Here is a 10,064-nt window from a genome sequence, read left to right as displayed (position 1 = left end):
TAGACACCAGCTGTTCACCTCTGAGCACAGAAGAGCAGGACGCCATGGATTTCATCCAGGTCTTTACCAGAAGCCCGGGCCACGAAAGCACGGCCAGTTGGATGGTGGTTATGCCCTTCTAGGTGCGGGCTGGGCAGAGCTGCTGCTCCCACAGGGCACTGCAGCCCAGGGCTCTGGTCCCACCAGCTCAGTGTGTCCCCTCTTCACACTCTCTGCTTGTCTCTCTGTCCCCTGGCTGCCAGGAGCAGGACCAAAAGCTGCAGTTTCTGGAGAGCATCTGCATCCTCTACAGGATGGCCAGGGACCGTGGCTTGGACCAGGACCTGAATCTGTTCTGCCGCAGATATGAGGTGGCAGAGAGGATCCAGGTGAGGGGTCACCCGGCACCCTGGGCAAGGGGACAAGGACTCCCACCATCGTGTGAGGAGAGTGGTGGGACAGGGAGAGGGGCTGGTGGCACTGGGTGCTGGGAGCTGCCAGGTTCCAGCTCTCTTGTGCTCTGCAGGTGCTGCTGGATGAGGAGCCCAGGAATGAGATCAGCACGGACGTGCGGCGGCTCGCCCTGCTTGCCGTGGCCTCACTCAGATAGCCACTCATCAATCCTGGCTCCCCTGCCCCAGCACTCCGTGCCCACCTGTCTATGCTTCCCCAGCCCATGCCCCAGTGCTGCAGGAGACCAGGAGGTGCTGCTCCCACCACCAGTGCCCAACTGCGCCCTCACTCTTTGCAGCTGCATGGGCACGGTGCTGCAGGGCAAGAGAAACCTCTTCAGAAGCTGCTTCCAGAGTGTGTTCTTTCTCCCTCCAAATGAGGAATTGCAAGTCCTGGAAGCTTCCCTCTGTGCTCGGGTAAGTACTGCGAGGAGGCTGCAGTCTCTCAGAGCTGCTTGGCCACCCCAAGCTGCCTTAAGATGAAAGATCCAAGGCTGGCCACGATCTCAGCTTCACTTTCTTACCCTTGTTCCTTCATACCTTTCTTGGGCTCCAGCCACATCCAGCAGTGCACCTCGTCTGCCCCTAGCACAGTGCCTGCTCCTGGGACTCTCCCAGGCAGCGTGGGCCTCCTGCCCTGGCACTGGCAGTTCAGACCATTGTCCTGGGGGTGGCAGGGATGGCACAATCACTGCCCCTTCTCTCTGTCCTCTTTGCAGACCCTGGCTGTCATGGACACCATGCTGGAGGCAATAGTGCTCAGATCTCCTGCCTCCATAGTTGGAGACCTGATGCAGGACATCTTGGAGGTCTGGCCTGTGCATAGTGGGGGTCACAAGAATGGTCCTCCCTCTGGAGGGGAAGGGTTGTTCACTCCTGGCTGGGTGGTGCCCCCCTCTCACGGTTTAGGAATGGTATCCCACAATTTAGTGTTCCCACTGAAACACTCTAAACCACCTGCTCCTTCCTGGTTCCCCCTCCCCTTTTCTGTCCCCCTGAGGTGGGATGGAAAGGATAATCGAAAGCAGGAATGTAAAACGTCATGGTTGAATTAAGAACAGTCCACTAAAAGAGCACTGAAATAAGAACCCAGCAGTTACAGCAAGAATATTAATAACAGAGGGTACAAGAGAGGTACAGGCAAGTGCTCCCCATGGATCCAGCATTGCCCTGACCGCTCATTCCCGTATGGTGTGAAGTGGGGTAGAATAACGCCGGGGTGGTGGCCATGCCCCTCTTGGCTACTGCAAACATCAGCCCTCTCCTGGCTGGAACCAGTACCCCCCTGGAGTGCTGTGCATCCCAGCGTGCTGTGGGGAGGGTGCCCACCTGCCCTGGGGAAGCAGGGGCTGGCAGCAGGTTCTGCTGGAGCACAGTGGCTGCAGAGAGTGGCACCTGCCTTCCTGCCTGGCCACCCGGTTTGCCTGGGGCCCTTGTGCCAGGCCTGTGAGGGATTCCAGTGGCAGGAGCCCCCCTGCAGGCTCTGCTTGAGGTCAGAGGAAGCCTGGAGGGACAGTGCAAGTGTGTCTCAGGAGCAGAGCCCTGCTGCTGCTGCTGCTGCTGCTGGAGCAGGCGTGTGCTCCTGGGACTCACCTGCAGCCTCTGTCTTCCCAGGAGCTGCTGGACTTCTCATCCTCTGAGACAGCAGCTGTGAAGGAGAGGGCCACAGGCAGGATGAGGACAGTGGGCCATTTGCTGGCTGAATTTTGGCCTCTGGAGGTAAGGACCGGGCACCCTCTAGCCAGGCCATCTCCCCGTGTCTGTGCCCCAGTGCAGCTGCAGCTCCAAGGTGCCTGCAAGGCCAGCCTGGGTGCAGGTTTGGGTGCTCTGCCAGCCTCTGAGCTAAAGGGTCTTGCTTCCTCCATTTCCCCTGGGCTTCTCTGCCAGGAGCCAGCTCTGTCCCGAGCCCTTTGTGAGACAGGACTATCCAAGGAGCACAGAGGGAGCCCAGGCATCTTTCTCTGCTGGGGCTGATGCCCAGAGAGCTGCTCTGGGAAATGGGGCTTCAGGGCCATGCCAAGCTCTGTCCCACGTGCATCCAGCTCTGGTTACGCTGTGGGGGTCCATGTTTGGCCTCAGCTGCCTGCCCTGAGCCCTTCTGCTCTTCTGCCTGCCTCCCCCAGGCCGATCCAAAGGAGGACGGATGTGCTGTCGAGATCCCCGTCCTTGGCAAGCTTCTAGGACACCTCCTGCTCAGGCTATTTGGAGAAGAAAGGACCAGGCCTGTGGCTCTGGATGCTTTTTACGGCTATTTCAAATTCACCTGTCAGCAGAAACGTAAGAGAATCCGTGGTGGGCTGCATCCCCCTGCACAACCACATCACTCCATCCATCTGCTTGTCTTCCCGGGCATTGGGACACACCCTTTTTGTTCCTGGTGCAGGTGCCAGCATGTCACCAGCACTGCTGGCACCTCTGCTCCTGTCCCTTGTGCTCTCTCCCAGGCTGTTCATGGTCCCGTGGAGCTGAGCTGCTCCTTCACACAGGGCTCAGCCCCTGCCCTTCCCCATCTCCCCTCAGAGCTCGTGTCCCTGCCCTGCCGCACTGCAGCCCTGCCAGCCGTTCCCCTCAGCGTTCCTGCAGCCACCACTGAACTGGGGCTGCATCACAGCTCCAGGTGCTTTGGAGCTCCCAGGGCCAGGAGCACTGGGGTGCATACACTGGAGGCAGGGCCCCCTCTACCCCTCACTGCTTCCCAGCACCTCCTGCTCTTACCGGCTTCTCCCCAGCCCCTCCGGGTTCCCAAGGCTTGTCAGGATTTGGTGGCTGGTAGAGCTGCTGTGCCTCACCCAAGTGTCTGTGTTTCCTGGCTCCTTAGGCCTGGCACTGGCAGAGGCAAATGAAGAGCTCCAAGCACACCGGGAAGCTGAGCTCACCTCTTTGCTGCATGTGCCCAGTGCTGGGGCCTTTACTGAGGTAACACACCCCATCCTTGCTGGGACTCTTGTCCATGGCATCAGCAGGGGACTTGTATGGTCAGAGGGGCCCCAAATCAGCAGGACAGTCCTTGGTGAGAGGGTCCTGCTGTCTCCAAGCAGGGATACTGCGAGGGCAGCCCTCTGGTGTCCCAGCAGCACCTCAAGCCCTCCTGTCAACCAGCAAGCCCTCAGTCTCTGCAGGGCCAGCTCCCCGTGCCCATGAACCCAACCCTCAGCCTTCTCCTGGTGCTCCTCCTCATCCTGCCCCGTGCTGGGCCTTGAGGGCACTGCCACCAGCACTGCCGGGCACCGGTGCCAGGGCTGCTTGTGCTGCCCAGCCAAGCAGTACCAGTGGGACACTCGGTGTGACTGCCCTTCGCTCCCTTCCCTCCTGCCACAGGCCTTTGGGAAATACCTCACACCTGCTGGCAGGAGAGATGTCATCCTTGCCGCCATCGAGGCTGTCAGATTCTGCAAGGAGGAAGACAAGCGAGTGGCGAGGGACATTCTGGAGGTGGCCATGAGATCCCCTGAGCAGTGGCTGACAGATGTAAGTGGCCTGTGGCTGGATTACCCTGCACTTCAGCCTTTCCTCCCTCCCTCCCAAACCCAGGGGTCTTGTGCACCTGCGGCCACCTTGAGGCAGCAGGGAGGGCTGGGGAGGGCAGTTGAGGGCAGGGCTGTGCTCCACCCCTCTCACCTGTTTTTGCTCCAGGTGCCAGCCATCCTAAGGCACATCTTGGATGGCAAAGAGCACAGAGACAAGAGTGGAATAACCCAGCACAGCCTGGACACACTGCTGCTCCTCATGGCCAATCTGTGGCCTGGGAAGGTCATCATGACGCTGCTGAAGATCGTTCCCAGAAGAAGCAGATACTGGCCCTGAGAGCCCCTAGGGCTTTTTTCCTGGGGCAACAACACTCTCTGACTGCCAGACCCAAGGAATGCTGCAGGATCCCCGCTGAGGAGCAGGGCCCTCCATCCCAGTGTGCCACATGATAGAACCAAGTGTGGAGAGTCGTGCTCACCGGGGGGATGGTGAGACAGGGACTCACCACTGACAAGCACCATGTCAGAGAGGAAGGAGGAAGCCCCTGGAGCGAGGGACTCAGGTCTGAGCAGAGCTCCTCCCTCAGCCTGGCACAGGGGATGTCGGGGTGGGCAGCACTGGGCCGGGAGCGCTGGCAGGAGAGGCGGGAGCTGTCCAGCCATTTCGGGGCTGGAGCCCTCCTTTCCTCAGCAATGGGCCAAGCTGGGTCAGGGGGCACCTGCTGGGACACCCGTGCCCCCAATGGCCTGTCCTCTGCAAAACCTCCAGCCCTGCCTTTCAGCCAGCCAGTCAGGGACAGAGCAGCCCTTGGGGCCAGTCCCTCAGGGGTGCTGCCCCTGGCCGGGTGCCATTGTCTCTCTCCCTTCCAGCATACCACCTGTGTCGACGATGAGGCTGACCTGCACAACTGCAGCCAAAATCTCCAGAGATATGGGCTCTGTGCCCACGTCTTCTACCTGGTGACTTGCTCCATGGGCTTCCTCCAGCAGATGTCTCTGAAATTCTTGGGCATTCAGCGTAGAAATACCAGGACCACACCACTTGAGCTCATTCATGGCACAGAATGACAGCAGGCTGACCAAGCTCAAGGCAGAGCCTGCTGTTGGCACCATGACGAGTGATGGCACATCAAACTGCGACACCACAATGGCAGATGGCACAGCAAACTGAGACACTCTGCCAAAGTTGGCCCAACAAGGTCTGACCCCATCCTGACCAATGGCACGGCAAACACTGACACCTCGTCGACTGATGGCACAGCAAGCTGTGACACCACGTTGACTGATGGTCTGACCAATGCTGACATTGATCTGACAGCCAAGGCTGACGCTGCAGCCACTGAGGGCAGCGCAAACACTGACACCACGCCCACTCAGTGCTGGGCAATGCTCCCAGCCTGGACTTTGCTGGCGAGAGAATTGTCTCTGTTAAGGTAACCAGCCTGTGGGCAGGGATGGTGTGGCCCCTCAGGCTGGGTCTGCTGGGTCCCTTCAGCCGCTGAGGCCAGCACAGTGTGGTGGGAAGGGAAACACTTCTCGGGGGAAGCCCAGCCAGTTGCTCGCTCTGACAGCTCTGCAACTCTCTTCCCTTCCCCCTCCAGGTGACAAGAATGGTGAGGGTCATCCACCAGTGGCTCATATCAGACATGTGCTGAGCACAGACGGGAGAATGCAGACCCCTCACAGTTCACCATGACTCTCCTGTGCTGTCCCCCATCATGTGACAGGTACAGGGCCCACCAGTCTTGCTGAGGTCAGGGCTCACCAGCCTTTAGAGCCCATCACCCTGTACAGCCTGTCCCATGTGCTCTGCGTTTCCCAGCCTGGCATGTCAGCCCCGATCCTGCTGCCATTCTCGCTCCCTACCCCTCAAGGCACTGTGGCTCTGTCACCTGGGCCCCCACAGCTGACCACGGTGCTGTGGTCGAGATCCCCTGACACAGGGCTCTGACTTCACAGAGCTATTGCAGTCATCTGGCGGACCACAGCCTGTTCAAGAGCAACAGCAGGGAAGGTGCTGCCAACACTGCTCTGCGTGATGGAGGACTGGTCAGGGCACAGCATGTCCACTTCCCATGGGGACAACTCGGATGTCTTTGCCCTGGCTGTCAGTTTGTGCAAGTGGCCTTTGCTCGCCCCCAGGTCACCTCTCCAGCAGCCCTCGTTCCTCCCCCACCACAGTATCTCCGTGCCTTGGGCCCTGGACTGGAAACCTGGCTTAGGGGTAGGTTCAGGTGCACCAGGCCGGGTGTTCCCCCTGCGTCTCCCTGGGCATCTCCCTGCCACGCGTGGGCCCTGCCACATGGACATCTGGGCACTGAGAGGAGTCTCTGAGGGCTTTATCTTTTGCAGGCAACCCTGGCACGGAGGATGATCATGCAGGAGCCCCAGCACCAAGGCACATGGATGAATTATGTCCCCCTCCTCCTTGCGGCTCGGGTCTTCCAAGCTCTCAGAAGCACACCGGAGATGACAGAGAAGGTTGACATCTTCTGGATGCTATGCTGTAAGAGATATCGCCTTCCCAGGAACTCCAACAGGTGCTCCACCCTAGTCCTCCTGTTCCTCCCATGCCCCTAAGTCTGGAACCAGGGCTCTCAGCATGACCTGGGCTTCACTCTGCACACAGATTTGCAGTGGTCACCATAAAGGCCCTGTTTTACTGTCTCAATTACGATCACATGCTGAAGTCAATGAAACAGCAGCGGGGCTGGGATAGGCTCTCATTCCCCTGTGCTGTGGGTCAGATGAGACCTCCTTCTCCCCACTGCCCCTGTCATTACTGCCCTGTGCACAGGGCACCCCACACAGTGTCTGTGCTCATGGGTCAGAGGGTCTTGTCACCGAGGGGTGGCCGAGCAGGCTGGAAAAGGCTGGGAGTGGCAGGTGCACAGGAGGAGCTGCTGCCCAAAGCACCTCTGTCCTCTCCCAGAGTGGTGGGGAAAGAGCAGACCTCTGGGAGTGGGTCCTGGAACAGCTTTACTTACCTGGCTCACAGCTGATGGTGCCTTTTCCCCCCTGCCAGTGAAATGGACTGTATCTTGACATCCTGGTGTTTCCAGGTCACACCCCGCATGCTGAAGCTGCTGAGCAGGGAGGACCCTGCCGGGAGCTCCCCACTCTGGTGTTCCTTGCTGAGGTGAGCCTGCTGGCGAGCACTGCCTCAGCGAGCTGCCTTCACCCCTCTGCCCTCTTGCAGCTGAAGCTGCCTGGGACGGTGCCTGCGCCCCGTGCTGCTGCCTGAGCCCAGCCCTGTGTGGGTGCGGGCTGCTGCCGGCCGGGCACCCCGTCACTGCTCTGTGCCTTTCAGGGGGTGACCTGCCTGGACATGAGTGAATGAGGTGACAGCGTCCTGCAGGCTCTTTCAAGACACCTGCTGAGTGAGAGCCCAGAGACGTGTCACTTGGCAACCCAAAGCCTTGTGGTGCCCAGCGAGGATTCAGTGATGGTGAGAAGGGGCAGCCGGCGGAAGCCGTGCCAGCAACACAGGCCTGGGCAACACAGTCGCTTGGGCTTGGCTGGGCTTCGGGGGCTGTGACAGCTGCTCCCAGCTCTTCTGCCTCCCGGTTCAGCTGCCCGAGTCCTTGGGGACAGGCCTTGGGCCTCTGGGCACGTGCTGGCGCTGAAGCTGATCATGGCTTCACAGCACAGCATTGCATTCCACACAGGCTGAGGGCATGGGGAGACATCCACAAAACCTCGTGCAACTCCTGTAGAATGGAGACTGAGATGTGGTTAGGGTGATCCTCGTCCTGCTCATCAATGTACCCCGGAAAAACAACCTCCAGTTCTCCAGTCACAGTGCCCTGCAGCTGGTTGAGGTGCTCCAGGCACTCCTTCAGGATGTAAGGATCTGCACCCCCACCATGGGCTCTTGGTGCTGCCAGGAAACTTTGTGCCCAGGCAGCACTCCAGATGGGTCTGGAGAAGCTGGTGCTGAGGTCTTTTCCTCTTCCTTTCCTAGAGGAGAACAAGGATGTTCAGCTGCAGTCAATTCTCCTATTCATAAAGGTGACGATGTTGGTAGAATATGAGAGAGAAGAAGCTTTGATGAAACCAGTGCCCCAGAGCATGTTGGCATTATTACTGAGCTGGTCTGATGAATCAAATGAGAACGTGCAAAAGGTGAGGACTTCTGGACTCTGATGTCCCTGTGGGAGGGGGCTGGGCTGCCTCCTCCCTGGCACCTCCCAGGCTCCAACATCCTCCTGACCTTTCTCCAGGGATGCAGGTCCTCTGCCCTGCTCTGGGGTGCCAAGTCCTTGTTCCTTGCTCTGCAGGCCTCTTGGAAAGCACTGCATTGGGCAGCCAGCATCCATATGGATTTCAAGAGTCATCTGTGGCCACGGAGCAGACAGTTCCTGGTAAGAACCGCCCCAAAGCCCCAGCCCCAGGCTGGACAAGCCCCCAGCCCCTGATGCCCAGTGTGCAGGGCTGGCACGATGCCCCTGCCCACTGCTGCAGCTCCCCGTGGGACACCAGCCTGCACCTCACCCGCTGCTGCCCAGAGCTCCGGCCCAGCTGGTGTGTCAGCGGGGGCTGGCAGGGGGAGCACAGCCCTTGTGTGGGGAGCTGCAATCCTTCCCCACCTGCAGAGGGCTCTGCTCCCTGCATGGACGAGGGGTGGTGTGGGCACAGCAGAGGGAGATTTCAGGGGCACGGGGGGGGGGTTGTTGGCCAGCACCTTCTTGCTGATCCTGCTGGGCCCTGCTCCCTCCTGCCCATGGCAAGAGCTGGGTGGGATGGCCCTGGCAGGAGGGGCTCCTGGAGTCAACACTTCTCTGGTCTCTTAACTATGGCTCCATTCCTCTCTGTTCCAGCCCTTCAAGCACAGAGAAAAGACGACTGCCCTTCCTACACAAGCATGATGGTTCAAGACTTCTTTCACCAAAGAGCACCACTGTTAAGTTCATTTTCTGCACGGAGACAACCAGGATCCCTGGAACAGCACTGATACCACATGACAGGAGACCACCTGGAGACCAAAGGGGACCATCTGCAGCTCCAGGGACTGATGCTGGGCCAAACTGAGCCTGCCAGGAAGCCTTTGTGACTCCTGGGCCTCTCCTTCTGTGTGGACTCTTTGCTGCCACCAGAACACTCTCTCCTTCCGTTCTTCCCTCCCTCCCTCCCTCCCTCCCTCCCTCCCTCCCTCCCTCCCTCCCTCCCTCCCTCCCTCCCTCCCTCTCTTTCTCCTTTCTCCTTTCTCCCTTCTTCCCTCCTTCCCTCCCTTGCTCTTTCCATCCATCTCTCCTTCCCTCCCTCCCTCCCTCTCACCCTCCCTCTCTCACTCCCTCTCTCCCATCCCTCCATCTGTTTCTCCCACCCTCCCTCTCTCCCTCCCTTTCTCCCTCCCTCCCTCCTCCCTCCTTCTGTCTCCCCTTCCCTCTTTCTCTCCCTTCCTCTCTCCTTTTCTCCTCCCTCCAGCCTTCACACTCTGGCTCCTCCCTTCTCCTGCTCTTCCCTTCTCTCATCTTATCCCTTCCCTTCCCCTTCCCCTTCCCTTAATAAACCATTGGGTTTCTTCCCCCATCTGCATCTCTGTGCAATTGAAATGGCACAAAGCCTGAGCCCTGCACCACTCGAGGCCTTTCTTTTGCCCCTGCTCCACCAGCAGAGCTCGAGAGGAACAAGGGCAGCTCGGGCTGGAGAGGGGCCTGTGCTGAAGGGGCAGTTCCACAGCATTGTTGGCACGGGGGGAAAACCCTCCCGACCGAATGTTCCCCATTCCCCCCATGCAGGGGACAAGGGAAGGGCTGGTTCCCTGCCCACCGTAGCCAGGGCCCTGAGGGGACAGCCCAGCCCCAAGCCAAACTAAAGGCTGCCTGACAGGCTCTGCAATACCAGCCAAATGGCTCGGGAAAGCACTTTGGTGAGGGAGCTGTGCCTGTGCTCCTGCCGCCAGCCCTGCCCGCCCTGCACTAAAGTAAGAAATGTCGGTTTTAGAGCTCCCCAGGTTCCGGCGCGAGAATCACGATGTAACCTCCATAGGAGTATTGGTCAGTGTTCTCATTTATTGTTTACATTACAGACACACATATCGCATGTTCTCTGAGTCCACGAATAGTACAGGAATATCATTGGTCAATGGCTAGGGCGTGCTACCAGCTGGATTGGTACTTTTCTCAAAACTATGCCCTTCTCCATCAATGTGTTTACCTGCTTC

At 59.2% G+C, this 10,064-nt stretch overlaps 1 protein-coding gene across 7 annotated transcripts; it reads left to right on the top strand.

The window, feature by feature from the left end:
• The first annotated feature begins 253 nt into the window (after positions 1 to 253).
• Positions 254 to 9,036, top strand: LOC139681261 (uncharacterized). 7 transcript variants are annotated; one of them, XR_011699494.1, is made up of 18 exons: positions 254 to 368; positions 506 to 848; positions 2,046 to 2,150; positions 2,555 to 2,708; positions 3,250 to 3,347; positions 3,750 to 3,899; positions 4,065 to 4,461; positions 4,769 to 5,331; positions 5,500 to 5,625; positions 5,858 to 5,947; positions 6,041 to 6,122; positions 6,251 to 6,438; positions 6,924 to 7,037; positions 7,209 to 7,346; positions 7,567 to 7,743; positions 7,863 to 8,023; positions 8,179 to 8,262; positions 8,719 to 9,036. XR_011699494.1 is itself a non-coding variant. In XM_071574540.1 (7 exons), exons 1-7 carry the CDS (start codon positions 346 to 348, stop codon positions 4,233 to 4,235), a joined length of 1,044 nt encoding a protein of 347 aa, XP_071430641.1. In that variant the 5' UTR covers positions 254 to 345; the 3' UTR covers positions 4,236 to 4,604. The 7 variants fall into 7 exon arrangements, 1 of the variants encoding a protein (XP_071430641.1); XR_011699495.1 differs by having other exon boundaries at positions 5,858 to 6,122; positions 6,251 to 6,404; XR_011699496.1 differs by having other exon boundaries at positions 5,858 to 6,122; positions 6,961 to 7,037.
• The last annotated feature ends 1,028 nt before the right edge of the window (positions 9,037 to 10,064 follow it).

The sequence above is a fragment of the Pithys albifrons genome, chromosome 20 (genome assembly GCF_047495875.1).
Source record: "Pithys albifrons albifrons isolate INPA30051 chromosome 20, PitAlb_v1, whole genome shotgun sequence".
Classification (NCBI taxonomy): Eukaryota; Metazoa; Chordata; class Aves; order Passeriformes; family Thamnophilidae; genus Pithys; species Pithys albifrons.
This window is presented reverse-complemented; position numbering and strand designations above follow the sequence as displayed.

Bases quoted from the DNA above. Each gene is read 5' to 3' on its own strand.
- LOC139681261 (XM_071574540.1), top strand. From the start codon at position 346: ATGAGGTGGCAGAGAGGATCCAG. The intron at 369-505 runs GTGAGGGGTCAC...TGTGCTCTGCAG, and splicing joins AGGTGGCAGAGAGGATCCAG to GTGCTGCTGGATGAGGAGCC. The intron at 2,151-2,554 runs GTAAGGACCGGG...TGCCTCCCCCAG, and splicing joins CTGAATTTTGGCCTCTGGAG to GCCGATCCAAAGGAGGACGG.